The 16,131-nt window shown below is 44.5% G+C and overlaps 1 protein-coding gene across 1 annotated transcript; it reads left to right on the forward strand.

Annotated features, from left to right (window-relative positions):
- Positions 1-221: 221 nt before the first annotated feature.
- LOC136522840 (APETALA2-like protein 4) lies at positions 222-3,414 on the forward strand. Its single transcript, XM_066516637.1, has 10 exons — positions 222-766; positions 910-935; positions 1,039-1,069; positions 1,193-1,280; positions 1,589-1,734; positions 1,837-1,881; positions 2,009-2,100; positions 2,215-2,342; positions 2,439-2,630; positions 2,806-3,414. The coding sequence occupies exons 1-10, from the start codon at positions 378-380 to the stop codon at positions 3,010-3,012; spliced, it is 1,344 nt and encodes a 447-aa protein (XP_066372734.1). The 5' UTR covers positions 222-377; the 3' UTR covers positions 3,013-3,414.
- The last annotated feature ends 12,717 nt before the right edge of the window (positions 3,415-16,131 follow it).

Raw genomic sequence — 16,131 nt, forward strand, 5'->3', positions numbered from 1 at the left:
TTTGATAATTATTGTTTAATCATGGATTAATTAGGCTCAAAATATTTGTCTCGCGATTTCCAACCAAATTGTACAATTAGTTTTTTCGTCTGTATTTAATGCTCCATACACGTATCGTAAGATTCGATGTAAAGACTACTATAGCACTTTTTAAGAAACTTTTTGACAACTAAAAGCAGCTGTCTGAGAGAGAGAGAGGGGAAGAGATCAGCTAGCTCAGCTGGTATCATATCATCTAAACTGCATAAAAGGAAAAAAAGTTGCAATGATGCATTCCACCACATAGATAGAGAAGAGCCTCGACCCAAGAACGCCGTGTGCGCATCTCTATCTCCGTTCACGCACGCTCGTACGCACCCGCGGCAGCACAGCCGGCCATGGCCGACACCAGGAGAGCCTTCTTCCACTGCGGCGTCGACGGCATTGCGCGCGCCGCGCCGGGGGAGGCCGAGCTGCTGCCGCAGGTCGGCGGCCGCCGAGCGGAGGAAGGCGCCAGCAGCATGATCTTCGGCTTCCCCATGCCAGTGGTGCCCGGCCGGCCGGCCGCCGTCACCCAGCAGTTCTTCCCGGCCACTGCGGCAGCGCCGGCGCAGCAGCTGGCGACGGAGGAGCAGTGGCAGTGCCACGTGCCCTCCGGTTATAGCGCGGCGGAGCAGTGGGTCCGGTCGGCGTCGAGGAAGAGCCGGCGCGGCCCGCGGTCCCGGAGCTCGCAGTACCGCGGCGTCACCTTCTACCGCCGCACCGGCCGGTGGGAGTCCCACATCTGGTTAGTCACCTGCTGCACTCCTGCAGTGCAGTGCAGGCCTTTGAATTCGCTTCGTTCTTTGCTGGTGTTTTCGGCTTGTGCAAGCAATCTCCATTTCCTCTTCTATTTCATGCTCGTCTCTGTGTCTCTTGTTTCATTGGCAGGGACTGTGGGAAGCAGGTGTACTTGGGTGAGTTCTTGTCCAATTGAAAAAAAAAACTGAAACTTAAATCACGTACTACTAGCATCATTTCATGGCATTTACTCAGGTGTCCGCATTGCTCTTTTTCTAGGTGGATTTGACACAGCGCAGGCTGCTGCAAGGTTCATAGATTTCTTCCTCACATTTGTTCCATCTTATATATATATACGTACAAACTAGGAGTAAATTTCTAAATTTTTGTTTGAACTTTGAACCCTCCCTGTACTTTGACCCATTGTTTGCAGGGCCTATGACCAGGTTGCTATCAAGTTCCGCGGCGTGAATGCAGACATCAACTTCACCCTGGACGACTACAAGGATGAGATGAAAAAGGTGATCCCTTATGACAACTCAAAAGACCTGTAGAAGAACAGCCCACCACCATGAATGAACTGAACAGAACAAAGAAGAAAGAACTGCAGTAGCGGCCCGTTCGCTTCGCTGAAAAAACCAGCCGAAACAATGTTCCGGTTGATTTGTTGTGAGAACTATTCCGGCTGAAAAAACAAGTTGAAAAGTATGGATTATAAGAGAAGTGAACAGGACCGCTCTGTTCATCGTTGTTAACATCTCTCTCTCTTTCTCTCTCATTGTTTGATGTCTTGGTTCTGCTCTTCTTGCCATGGCGGCGGCATTTTCAGATGAAGAGCTTCAGCAAGGAGGAGTTCGTGCAGGTGCTCCGGCGGCAGGGCGCCGGCTTCGTCAGGGGGAGCTCCAGGTTCCGGGGAGTCACCCAGCACAAGCGCGGCAAGTGGGAGGCCAGGATCGGAAAGCTCATGGGCAAGAAGTAATTAATTAACGCTGAACAATTAGTTAGTGCTAGTACGAAAATTTTGGAACTTAATTTGGGAAATTTTTGGCTTGGTTGATCTCCTAGTTGTTGCTGCAGGTATGTGTACCTGGGCCTGTATGATACAGAGACGGAGGCTGCCCAGTAAGTGTTGCGCTGCCGCTGCTCTCCTCTGAATTTCTGTTACGCTTGTCATTGGAGTGTCCCAGAACAGAACGGCATGTGATGTGACAACTTATGGTTTTGTGCCATGCGTATGCTTGCTAATCAGGGCTTATGACAAGGCTGCCATCAAGTGCTACGGCAAGGAGGCGGTGACCAATTTTGATGCCCAGAGCTACGACAACGAGCTGCAATCGCAGTGTGAGCCGCCTTGATCCGTTCTTGTTGTTGTCGTTGCTGTGTTTTCCTTATACTTCGTGATGAAAGATGCATACTCTTGAGCTGCTGAGCTGAAATTTTGTTTGTGGAGTGCAGCTTGGGACGGCGGCGAGCTGGATCTCGAGCTCAGTCTGGGCTGCGCCGGCAGCGATCCGCCGTCCACGGGCGCCGTCGAGGAGTTCAGCTCCGCGCCGGGCAGCAAGCAGAGGACGATGACCCTGACGGTATGTACAGCACATATATACATGGCCGACGCGCTGAGCCTTTTGCTAACGTCCACTACTGTACCTGACTGAGCTTCCTCGGACACTGACACGCAGCTCGATCTGCCGGCGGTGGCGGCGGAGGGGGAGGAGACGAGCGCCATCTACCCGCACAGGAGCATCCTCAGCAGGCCTCCGCCGCCGACTGCTGCCGCCGGCATGTTCTGGCGCCCGGCTGACGGCCACGTCCACGTCCGACACCCCGGTAGCGGCAGCAGGGACGACACGCTGCACATGCAACTCCAGATGGTACGCCGCTCGTACTACCATCACTGATGGATCGATCGACACACAGCAAACGATTCGATCCGTGACGATGCACCAGTGATCCATCCATCAGCGCATACTATTGCACATGCTAATCAGCGATCGTTGGTTTGGTTTCCTTTTTTGTGAACACAAACACTGGCGGACGACCCGGCAGCACCTGGGCGACGAGCAGGGCCAGATCGGCAGCGGTGGGGGGCCGCGCGCGCGCTGGACCAATCCCGGTGGCAACGGCATTAACTGGGCGCCGCCGTACGCCAGCGCCCGCCCCGGCAGCGACGACGACGCCAGCAGCGCCGCTGACGCAGCATCATCAGGATTCCCTCTGTGGCAGCTGGGCGAGGCGTGCAGGCCCAGCCGCTGAGCCTGAGCCTGTCGTCCAGCGCCAGCGACAGTAGTGGCGCTGAGCCAGTGACCGGGCCTAAAGACTGTATCGGGAACCGCCGTTTGCCTCCGCAGGCCGCCGGCGGGTTCCCTTTTCTGGGTAAGCAGTGGCAGAGGGGGGCGAGCAGCAGCAGCAGCAGCCTCGTCATCGCTGCGCCGTGGCAGGAGCGCGGCCGGCACCGGCAGGAGGCAGGACCAGCTACGGTGCTACAATAGCGTCTGTAAGGAGGCAAGCGGAACGGATCGTCGGGGTGGAAAGATTCGAGCGGTTTTGAGCGTCCGGAGCTCGGAGATTTCCTCCTGCCTTGAAATAGTTATTTCTTCCCCTCGTTGATCTTCTATTCTTAGCTAACTACTGTGGAATGATGTGTGTGTGGCCCGTGTCCACAATTATTATTTCTGCTGCTGTTCATTCTGCTCCCCTAATAAATCGAAGTCCTACTAGTGGTTGGTTGGACCGAAATCGAATTAGCAAATGTTAGCTAGCTACTCCATTTGACTAGTACGGAGTAATAACTAGCTCAAGCCTCGAAGACTTGGCTACAAAAGTCTCACATGTTACCTATTAGTCCTCCTAATTGGATGGGCTAGGGTTAATTTTTTTTTTTGCGTCTAGGCTAGGGTTAATTTTTAGTTAGCTAACAATTAGCTTTTTATCTAAATAGGCCTTAAGTCAAACTTTTTGTAAGTTGGTGGACTTTGTATAAAAAAATCAACATCCACGACACCAAATAAATGCATAATGAAAAAACTACGTATCTAATTAATGATATTATTTTTCTATCTATAAACTTGATTAAATTTATAAAACTTTAACTTACGACAACTCTAGAAGTGGATTTATTCAGGAACAAAGATAGTATATTATGTTTCGATATGAGGACACTTTGGGTTGGGTTAGATAATTACTTACTAATAATTAGCCATCTCAGCTTGTTAAAGATTTGTTAAGGCTAGTGAGCTAGAAATGACTCCATGTTTTTGGCTCACCAAACTTAGCGTAGTTCCACATCATCGTCAAGTGCTAATAAGAAAAGAGAAATCACGTAACGATATGTCACACGTGTTATTACAATAGGTAAGGCGTGCTTGGTTGATAGCCTAAGGTTGCTAACATATGTGTCACGGACGTTTTGCCAAACTCATCCATGTGGTTATCAAATTCGGGTTTATCAACACACACTTAAGTACATTGCATTTCATTGCAATATTTGTATATATTTTTTCTATAAATTAGACCATTGAGAAGTTTTATGGACTACAAATCCACAATACAACATTTAAACATTATTTGTTACCCCTTATAGCAGCTTACATGGAACACTATAATTAATTATAGCACTATGTGTTTCGAATTGCATCGAGAAAGAACCTTGAAAGATGAGTTTGACTCCGATCACTTTTTGCTAAGAACATCAAATTTTCTTATCAAATAGGACCATATATATAATATTTATTTTATCCATAATGTTGTAGTAAATCAGGGGGGTTTACAATAATCCTGTTACTAGTATAGTCATTATGGTAACTCAAAGTGCTAAGAGAGAGAGAGAATAGAGTGGATCTAGCATGCAAGAACCAATAAACTGTTGGCTAGCATTAATTAGTCTGGTGCGTTATTGTACTCCGCACATTCTTCTCGATATATCAGCCCCGTTCGCTCGTCTGAAACTTGACTGAAACTGGCTAAAAAACACTATTCTGGCAGAATTGTTGTGAAAGAAAAATACCGTTCCGGCTGAAAAAAGAAGTCGAACAAGCTGAATATGGGGTAAGCCGAACAAGGCCATCGTCCGGTGCTATATAGTGCCATGCTCTTTGTGATAGTCGAACAATCCATGGCACCATTCTTCACCATCGCCAGATCATCCAATGGGCTATCATGAACAATTGTCATGTTCGCAAGACACCATCGAACAACCTACCGCTCACCGTTGATTGTTCAATAGATCATCACGCGGGGTATGTTCTCCTAGGATCCTTGAAAGCCCTAGTTTGGTTTTGGTTAATTAATGAAATCTATTTAGACTAATTCTTTCATCTAAGTGTGTGACTAGATAGGATAGTCCAATCCAAGTGGTGGAGCAAAATGAAGTCCATGGTGATGTTGGTTGGCATGTGATGATGGTGATCAAGCTCCGGGACTTGGAAAAGAAGAAAGAGAAAAATAAAAAGGGCTCAAGGCAAAGGTGATATCAATAGGGCCTTTTAGTTTCGGTGATCAAGACACTATAGAGAGTGTGATCACATTTAGGATAGATGGTCGTACTATTAAGAGGGGAGCTCTTATCGGATAACTCGATCATCTAGTGCCATTAGGTGTTGAAATACTTGCATTGCATTTTAGGTCTAGTGCACATTCGGTGAGAAAGTGATTAACCTTTGAAAAAATGATTGTGAAAATGCTAAAACACTTGCATGTGATGGAAAAACACTTGGAGTGTTAACACATTTGCAAAGGTGGTGAGAAAGGTGAAGAAACGGAGGTGAAAACAGGCTCTAGGTGCTGCCCTAGGGGCACCGCCGTGCCAAGTCTGGTGCACCATCACCCCTACGGCGGTGACCACTTGGCCTCGACCGAGAGCAAGCTGTGAGGGACCCGCCGCGTTAATTCGCCTAAATCGAGTGTCATCCACTTGAATAGCTCAATTTAAACAAACCAACCTCGACGACTCTCTCAGGAGCGCACTTGGCAACTCCTCTTTAGGATCAGATTGAGTATCATACCACAATAGCCTCCACAACTGAAGGTAACATCTCATCATCGAAGTACATAATAATTCAACAAAAATATATATTACAAGTCTTATTTAATTTAACAAGTTAATTATACAATATTAAAGAAGACATTGATTCAATGAAATCATATGTAGTGAAGACCAACTACTATCTTACCAACACTACTATGCTACGGATCACTCATATAGCTAATAACCAGTGGTCACCTTGCCCATGGGCGTCGCCACCATAATCTGGATGGCTCCTGCCATTCACCCACTTTGTCACCAATGACGGGGTGAGATGGCCGCCAATGTCCTTTACCTGCAAAATAACTTAATGGCAGCACCGTGAGTACATTGCATACTCATAGTACTTAATTCCAACACATAATGATCTGGTGGATGCAAAGAGATTAGTAGGCATTTGTACATTTGCATAAAAGCATAAGGTTCATTAAAAGAATGACATGCTCATGATTCATAATTAAACATCAGCATTAGAGTTCATGATAACAACGTAAGTGATCATCATAGGTAAGCCATATCATCATCAACACTACAATGGGTATAGAAGAAGGAACAACCAGTTCTGTCCCGAAGGACTTCAGGCTTTCAAACTCTATAGAGGTGTACAAGTGTACCCACACAGAGACCAGGACGAACCACCATACCCGTGCCCGGGAAAGGGTTGCCTCACGTTGTCTAACCTTTCCATAATCCAGCCAGGATATCTGATGAAAGGTTCGACTAGTTTCTCGGTCAATGTCCCGGATATTCCCGACCAACGCTAACCCCCTCGCCAGTTTCATAGATAAACTAGTCGCAATTAGTTACTTGGCTTGTCAACCCCATCCACGACATGTGGTCTATACAGGTGGTTACTCAGACTCACTAGCCCAATGAATGGTCCTTAGCTGCTCCGCGAGCTATATCACTTGAGATCCCACACTCATAGAGACCTTACCCCTTGCAAGATTAGAGAGTAATAGGGTGACCATTAGATTATATCTTAAGTTAAAGTTGGTCCCTTGAGGCAGGTTTGGGATACCAAAGTCTTTCATAAAAACCCTTTGTTTAGTGAAACAAGACGTTTTCGGAAAGGAGTTCAAATCAAAAGGTTTTGATACTTGTTTTGAACACGGTTTGAAATCAAGTCTCTTTTGAAGGGTAAAGCCTTTGCAAAGCAAAATGGGGTTTTCCAAAGCATTTTCAAGGCGACACCCTTTGAAGCTAGAAGAGGTCAAGAGTTTATAAAACAAAACCCTTTCGCAATCATTTTGTTTGATAAATCGTTTATAAATCATTTTGGAAACAAATCGATTTTCAAAGAAGGTTTAGACTCTCTTTTAAATAGGGAAGGACCTGCCAAAAGGAATTATAGTTAACCTAGTCATATTTGATTACCTATGAATCAAGTTAATCCCCTCATTCATTTTAGTAATTAATTAACTTGGTGTAGCATCCTACTCGTGCAAGCATGAGTTCCCTTCTCATACTCGACTTCTACTGTTGCTAAGCAAGTAAGCAATTAAGCGTTCCAAACCTTGTGGATTAAGTGAAGACTCTAATTAGTTAATGAGTAGTTCTAACTTAGTGAAGCATCATTAAGTTGTTAACCAAAGCTACATGAAATGCATAACTCATAATGAAACACAATATGTTCCAAAATATGGTTCATAGTAGTGGGGTGCTTGCCTGTTGGAAGAGCAAGGTTCCCTTAGCTTGGAACATCTCTTGGTGTCTCTCCGATACCGTGTACCTATATGTGTGCACTTGTATGAGATGTGTATGTATGCATGACATATATGACGTATGCAAGAGAGATGAGGGATGCTTGTGTGGTTCAACTCCTATGAGTGCAAGGTGCAACAAGTTTCATGATCCTTAGACACCTAGAGAATAAGTTGTCTATTTATTAGACTAAGAATGCATTATGTTAAGTCAATATTAAAATATACTTTTTGGTGTCAAGATCATGCCTATATGATAGATAATATCCTAAGAACACAACAAAACTTGTTTCACAATTTTTGGAGTTCAAATGCATCTTCTATGACTTTTACAAGTTGGGGTTGTGCTGTTGTGGTATAGCGGACAGTTCGCCAGGGATGAACACGTGTGCCAAAGCGTTCCGCTAGGACGAACACTAGAGCCGATGGACAGTCCATGAGAACGACGGACCAACCGGTAAAACGACGAACAACTTGGGTGTAAAAACGTTGGAGATGATTCCCGTGGCATTCGGGCTCCAAATCGAGTGCGATTTGTTTCTATGGCTTAGTGATGTAGGAAAGCTTCTACAAGTGATGGTTGTGACATGCATGGGCTATGATGAGCTCGACCTCATCCATGGTGGTGGTGGTCATGGATTGAGCAAGAACTCCATGGGTTGGCCAAGGGGATTAGGGAAGATGACATTGGGCTTTGGGGATGTGATCACCATGTCAAGGAGGGTCTCCAACTGTAGCAGCTTGTACTAGAATAGCTTGGGGAAGTAGATCAACCTTAGGGCACCTCCATGGCTTGAGCTTGAAGAAGATGAAGCTTGGGGCTGCTTCCTTCATCTCCGACGAGGTTGATGGCATGGGGAAGCAGCAGCTCGCCGTTGATGAGCTCCAAAAACTGGTGGGCACCATCCTCCTCTTCCTCTCCTTCTTCTTCCTCCTCTTCCTCTCTTCTTCTCCCTTCCCTTCTCCTTCTCCTTCTCCTTCTCTTCTTTCTTTCCTTTCTCTGGTGCTTGTGCATGAGCGTGAGAGGGAATGAGGGAGAGAGCTGGTAGAGAGAGTAGATATTTGTGAGTTGTGTGAATGATAGGTGGGGCCGGGTTGACATGTGGGACCAAAGAGAGTGAGAGATTGACAACAAGGCAAACTGCATGTTACTGGTGTCGTTGCGATTTGACGGACAGCCCGTTGTGAATGATGGATGCTCCATCAGTGCACGAGCACGTCTATGTGTGACAACACAACACCTGCATGGGACACGTGTCAACATGTGTTGACGGACAGTTCATTGTGGGTGACGGACAATCTGGTACAAACTAGGTACTCTCAGGTTGTCGGGTGACTACTCTTTATAATTCAACGGAAGCTCTACCGTAAGTGACGAACGCTCCGATATGGGATAGGTGCTCTTAGGTTCACTGCTATAAGTCCTTATAATTTAGGGACACTCTGCGGGATATCGCGGACACTCGATCAGTGCATGGGTTGGCCAAGATTATCCTAAGTCTGTGAGATGTCTTAACGGACAATCAGGTAGTGATGTCGGACGATCCACCAAAACAAGCAGTGCTCGGTCTTGGCTAGGCTAAGCATAGGTCTGATTCTAATTTGGATTAAAAAGGCACACTGGGATGGTCAGAAATGACTGCCTACATTATAACATTTTTAGGTCGTTACAACAGTAGTGATGAAGGCGACCACCGGAGCGACCGGTGCGCACCGCCGTGCGCAGGGCGGTGCACCGCCCTTGGCACCCCCATGGGTGTTCGGTGACACCACCATAAAAGTCTAGAGAGGTGGTTTTCTAGGTAGTTGGCCAGGTGGTCACCGCTACCCTAGGGGCGGTGCCACCACTGCCTGTCTAGTGACTACCTGATTAGTCAACTAGCTGTTGGATTTGACCATTGGAGGGTGGCACCACCCTACGCCACCACCACCGTGTTCGGTGCCCTCATAGAAAGCTGCTCTAAAGTTTGCTTGTGGGCTTATAAATAAAGCTAGTGGCCAGCCTTGGCCACTCTCTTGGCACTTCTAATAGCTGCATACACCATTTGAGAGCTGAGCATACCACTCCACTCACTTTCACACTTGATTTCATCATCTTGAGTGAGATTGGAGAGCCTCTAGTGCATTGCTTAGTGTTCTAGCATCTTGTGGCACTAGTTGGGCGATTTGGGCTGGTGGAGATCTTGTTACTCTTGATGTTTGCCAACACCTAGATGACTCGGTGATTGGTGGATCATCGAGCGGAGGAAGGTGATTGTCTCTGACTCCGATCATTGTGATTGTGAGGGGTTCTTGTGCCTTCCCTAGTGGAGTGCCAAAGGCAACTCTAGTGGATTGCGTGTGGCTTATGTGATCCTCATCTTGTGTTGGTTGTGCGACATCCGATTGCGGGTTTGGCGTGTGACGCCAATTAGCACGTAAACCTCCAAGTGAGTGAATCGCCACAACGAGGACTAGCTTGCCGACAAGCAAGTGAACCTTGATAAAAAATCTTATGTCACATTGTCTAAGGATTTCATTGGTTATCTTATGGTTGATTGATTGGCTCCATCTTGTGATTGGCTCAATTCCTCGACACAGGGGTATAATCATCACATCCCCTCTCTTGTATTTACATTTCTAGTGTTGCTACGCTCTTTAGTATAATTAGATTTGAGAGCTAGCTTATGTCAGGGTCTAGTGGTTAGTGAAGCTCTTTAGTTAGCCTTTGAGAGCTCAGTAACTTAGTGTAGTGATATAGCCTTTGTGTGGATAGAGACTAGATACTAAAATTGTGGTAGGTGGCTTGTATTTTTAGTACGCTAGCGCAACACTCGCTTCGCCATTTAATTATCTAACCTCTTTACTAAGTATTTGAAAGCTCTAGTTTGGTTTTGGTTAATTGATAAAACCATAAGTGCTAACCTAGTTTATCAAAGTGATTACGAGATAGGTAACACTATTCCAAGTGGTGAAGCAAATGAAGATCATGACATGATGATGGTGATTCCATGGTGATGATCAAGTGCTTGGACTTGGAAAAGGAGAAAGGAAAACAAAAGGCTCAAGGCAAAGGTATAAGTGGTAGGAGCCTTTTTGTTTCGGTGATCAAGACACTTAGCGAGTGGGATCACATTTAGGTTCGATAGCCGTACTATTAAGAGGGGTGAAACTCGTATCGAAATGCGGTTATCAAAGTGCCACTAGATGCTCTAACTCATTGCATATGCATTTAGGATCTAGTAGAATGCTAACACCCTTGAAAATGTTTATGAAAATATGCTAACACACATGCATGAAGGTGATACACATTGTGTTTAGCACTTGGGAGTAAGGTTTTGAAACTCCACCGGCGCTCTGTACAGAAAAGAGAGGATTTCACAGAGTGCACTAAATGTTGGTCACGCAGTGACCGGACGCTGGGGTCCTATGTCCGGTTAGTAGCGGCAGTGAGCGCGCTGTCTCGGTCTTTCGATTGGACACTGGTGTGTAGTGTGACTGGATGCTCAGGGCCTGCGTCCAGTCAGTGCTGACATACGCTGATGTGGCGGTGCACTGAGGAGTCGGTGAGTGACCGAACACTGGGTGAGTCTGGTCGAGCATGACCGGACGCATCCTATCATGACTGGTACCTTACTAGAAATGACCAGACACTGGGGTCCTATGTCAGGTCACTTCAAAGTAGCGCGTCTAGGCACAACTTAAATGTACTGATGACCATAGAGATTGAGCGATCAGTGTTTGAAGCAGGGGACATGTGGCACGCATCGCACGATCAGACGCTGGAGTCTAGCGTCCGGTCAATCTGACCGGCGTGTCCGATCGCCCCATTTTTTAGTGGACTGAGGAGCCAATGGCTCTATTTCATGGGGGCTTCTATTTATGCCCCATGGCCGGCTCAAGCTCACTCTCTTGGCTATTTGCATTGACATAGCAATCTTGTGAGCTTAGCCAAAGCCCTCCCATTCATCTCCATCATTGATCCATCATCATTATGAGATTGGAAGAGAATCCAAGTGCATTGCTTGAGTGATTGCATCTAGAGGCACTTGGTATTCATATTTCGCTGCGGGATTCGCTTGTTTCACTTGGTGGTTGCTGCCACCTATATGGCTTGGAGCAGCGAGGATCGTCGAGCGGAGGTTGGTGATTGTTTTCTAGCTCCGATCGTGGTGATTGTGAGGGGTCTTGTGCCTTCCCTAGCAGAGCGCCGAAAGGTAACTCTAGTGGATTGATCATGTCATTGAGTTACCTCACTTGTGGGTTGATTCTTATGGTGTCCAATTGTGTGGATGAGGTTCATACAACACCTCTTAGCCACTAAACCACCAAGTGTTGGTTGACACAACGGGGACTAGCATGCCTGCAAGCACATGAACCTCGGGAGAAAAATTGATTATCTCTTGCCCTTTGGTATTCTCCCAGTGATTGATTTAGTATTCATCTTGTGATTGGTTCACTCCTCTACACGGCGGTATAATCACCCTACTCACTCATTTATATTCTTGCAAACTAGTTGTAGCAAGCTCTTTAGTGTAGCTAGAATTGAGAGTTTGCTTTGTAGTTTAAGTTTATCTAGTGGAGCTCTTTAGTGTAGCAAGTGTGAGAGCTCTTAGTGAGTAGTGACATAGCAAATTGTGTGTTTAGTGATCATAGCAACTAGAATTGTTGGATAGGTGGCTTTTAACCCTTGTAGAGCTAGAGCAAGTTTGCATTTCACAATTTGTTATACTAATCAAATTGCTCTAGTTGGTTTGTAGATTTTTAAATAGGCTATTCACCCCCCTCTAGCCATATTAGGACCTTTCAAGTGGTATCGGAGCCGTGGTCACCATTTAATTGAAGGCTTAACAACCTCGGTGTCAAATTATGGCTCAAGTTGTATTCAACCATGTGGGGGGAAAACCACCGTTATTTGATGGCACAAGCTATGATTATTGGAAAAGAAAGATGATGATGTATCTTAGTTCAATCAATGATCAAGTATGGGATGTGACCAAAAATGACTATGCTATCCTTGATCCCGATAATCTCACCAACCAAGACAAGATCAACAAGCAATGCAATACAATGGCTCTCAACACCATATACAATGCCATTGATTCCAAGGTGTTTGAGAAAATCAAAGATTGTGAGAGAGCTAATGAGGTGTGGAAGAGATTGGAGGAAACATATGAGGGCACACCAGATGTGAAGAGTGCCATATTGTATATTCTCAAGGACAAGTTGACAAGCTTCAAGATGAAGGAAGATGAGAGCATTCTGGAGATGTTCCATCGATTGCAAGTAATTGTCAATGATTTGAAGGCATTGAGAGATAAGATCAAGAATGATGATGTCTCTTATCGGTTCTTAATGTGCTTACCTCCAAGATTTGAGATGTTGAGATTGCTTATCATAAGAGGAGGATTGAAGGAGACTAGCCCTAACCAAGTACTAGGTGAGGTCATAACACAAGAAACATACCATGTGGAAAGGGAAGGGGTTGACAAGGATGACAAGAAGGAAGATGAAGATAAGAAGAAGAGTGTAGCATTCAAGGCTAGCTCATCATCCAAGAACAAGGGCAAGTCCAAGAAAGAATCAAGTGGTGATGATCATCTTAGTGATATTGATGATGAAGCCATGGCTCTCTTTGTGCGCAAGATGGACAAATTCATAAAGAAGAAGGGATATGATGCAAGAAACAGAAGAGATCACACCAAGAGCAAAGAATATATGAGAAGATGCTACAATTGCAAGAGCCCCGATCAAGTTGTAGCAGATTGTCTCTAAAATAGTGACAATGATAAGGATGAAAAGAAGAAGCGCAAGAAGGACAAGAAAGAAAAGGAGGAGAAGAGGATTACCTTATAAAAGAAGAAGAAGGGTGGAGGATATGTGGTCACTTGGGATAGTGATGGCTCTTCGGATAGTGATGACTCTAGTGATAATGGCAAGAAATCTATCAAGAAAGCACTAGCAAGCATCACCATCAATAACAAGCTCTCCATCTTCGATACTCCATTGACATGCCTCATGGCAAAGCCTACCAAGGTAAAATATGATGTGAGTGATGATGATAAATGTGAAAGTGATGCTTGTAGGAGTGATGATGATGATGATGATAAGGAGGAGGAGTATACCAAGGAGAAGCTCTTGGACATGTGTGAACAAGTGCACACTTGCGTTGAGATGAAGAGAAAGGAGTGCAAAGAATTACACAAGAAAGTCAAATTTCTTGAGTAATCCTTTGATGAGCTCAGTGCCACTCATGAGAGACTAATAGAGGCCTATGAGAAGCTTGGAAAAGCTCACTCTAAGCTTGAAAAAGCTCACTCCTCTCTCATTGAGCAAGTCATGATGGAGGAAGCCAAGAAGGAGCAAATGATTGTGTTCTGTGATGTGGGACTAACATGTAATATTATTGATGAATCTTTAGCCCATTATAGTTGCTCCCACTAACCCTTCTTGCAGCACTTCAACTTCAACTTTACCTTTGAGTGATGGTCTCACTTGTGATTCCTCACTAATGGTGGAAAATGAGACCCTCAAGAAGGAGGTGAATGAGCTCACTCGTGCCTTAGGCAATGCCTATGGTGGAGATGCCCGCTTGCTAAAGTGCTTGGATAGCCAAAGATTTTCTCTCAATAAAGAGGGATTAGGCTATATCCCCAAGAAAGGCAAGGCAGCCTTTGTCACTCCTAAAGTTAGCTTTGTGAAGGGCGATGGTCAGTTTTGCAATAGATGCAAGCAAGTTGGGCATATAGAGCAATATTGTAAGACTAACAAGAACAAGCAAACTATTGTATCCTCAATTAAATTTGATTCTTGTTACATGCTTTTTAAGGGTGTCAATGGTGTGAAGGCTAAGTTCATTGTTACACCAATTGTGAGCCCAAAGAAGAAGACCATTTGGGTACTAAAGACCTTGGTAACTAACCTTCAAGGACACAAGCAAGTTTGGGTACCTAAAAAGAATTGATCTTCTTTTGTAGGTCAATTATAAAGCTGGAGGAAGACATTAGGTACTTGATAGTGGGTGCACACAACACATGACCGGTGATCTAAGAATGTTCAATTCAATCAATAAAAACAAGAGCAATGGGATTGATAGTATCACATTTGGTGACAATGGCAAAGGCAAGGTTAAAGGGCTTGGTAAGATTACAATATCTAATGACTTGAGCATTTCCAATGTGCTACTAGTAGAAAGCTTGAACTTCAACCTATTATCGGTAGCTCAATTGTGTGATCTTGGTTTCAAGTGCATATTTGGTGTGGATGATGTAGAGATCATAAGTGTAGATGGCTCAAACTTGATATTCAAAGGATTTAGATATGAGAATCTATACTTGGTTGATTTCAATGCTAGAGAAGCTCAATTGTCAACATATTTGATCACTAAGTCTAGCATGGGTTGGTTATGGTATAGAAGGCTTGGTTATATGTTGGAATGAAACAATTGAATAAGTTGATCAAGCATGACTTAGTTAGGGGCTCGAAAGATGTCACATTTGAGAAGGATAAGCTATGTAGTGCATGTCAAGCTAAAAAGCAAGTTGGTAACACACATCCTAAGAAAGCATGATGAGCACATCTAAGGCATTTGAGTTGGTGCACATGGACTTATTTGGACTAACCACATATACTAGCATTGGTGGAAACAAATATGGATTTATGATTGTGGATGATTCACTAGACACACATGGTGTTCTTTGTTGTTGACAAGAGTGATGTGTTTGCAACATTCAAATCATTTATCAAGGGCATTCACAATGAGTTTGAAACAACTATCAAGAAAGTTAAAGTGACAATGGTAGTGAATTCAAGAACACTAGAATTGATAAGTTGCATGATGAATTTGAAATTAGATATTAATTCTCGACTAAGTACACTCCACAATCAAATGGTCGTGTGAGAGAAAGAATAGACCACTCATTGACATGGCAAGATCAATGTTGAGTGAGTACAATGCGAGTTATTCTTTTGGGCCAAAGCAATCAACACAGCTTGCTATTATAGCAACCGACTCTATTGTCACCCCATGATGGAGAAGACACCTTATGAGCTATTGAATGAAGAAAGTCCAATATAGCATACTTTTGGGTCTTTGGTTGTAAATGCTATATATTGAAGAAAGGCACTAGATTGAGCAAGTTTGAAAAGAAATGTGATGAATGTTTCTTGCTTGGTTACTCCACTACTAGCAAGGCATATAGAGTTTGAAATTTGGCTAGTGGTACTCTTGAGGAGGTTCATGATGTGGAATTTGATGAAACAAATGGTTCCCAAGAGGAAGATGAGAATCTAGATGATGTAAGAGGCACTCAATTGGTCAATGCAATGATGAACATGGACATTGGTGATATAAGGCCTAGAGAGGTGATTGATGTTGAAGATGACATGAATCATGTGCTCTCTAACTCAAATATGCAAGCTAGTGGTTCTCATGATCAAGTTCAAGCAAGTACTAGTGATGACAAAGTGCAAGATCAACAACAAGTGGCTAGTTCATCATCTCAACCAAGTAATCAATCAAATGCAAGCAATCAAGTGCAAGTGCTTCAAACCAATCAATATGCAAGAGATCATCCATTTGACACGATAATTGGTGATATTTCAAGAGGTGTGTAAACTAGATCAAGATTTGCTTATTTTTATGAGCATTTCTCATTTATGTCATCTTTT

Source organism: Miscanthus floridulus, chromosome 18 (assembly GCF_019320115.1).
Source record: "Miscanthus floridulus cultivar M001 chromosome 18, ASM1932011v1, whole genome shotgun sequence".
Lineage (NCBI taxonomy): Eukaryota > Viridiplantae > Streptophyta > Magnoliopsida > Poales > Poaceae > Miscanthus > Miscanthus floridulus.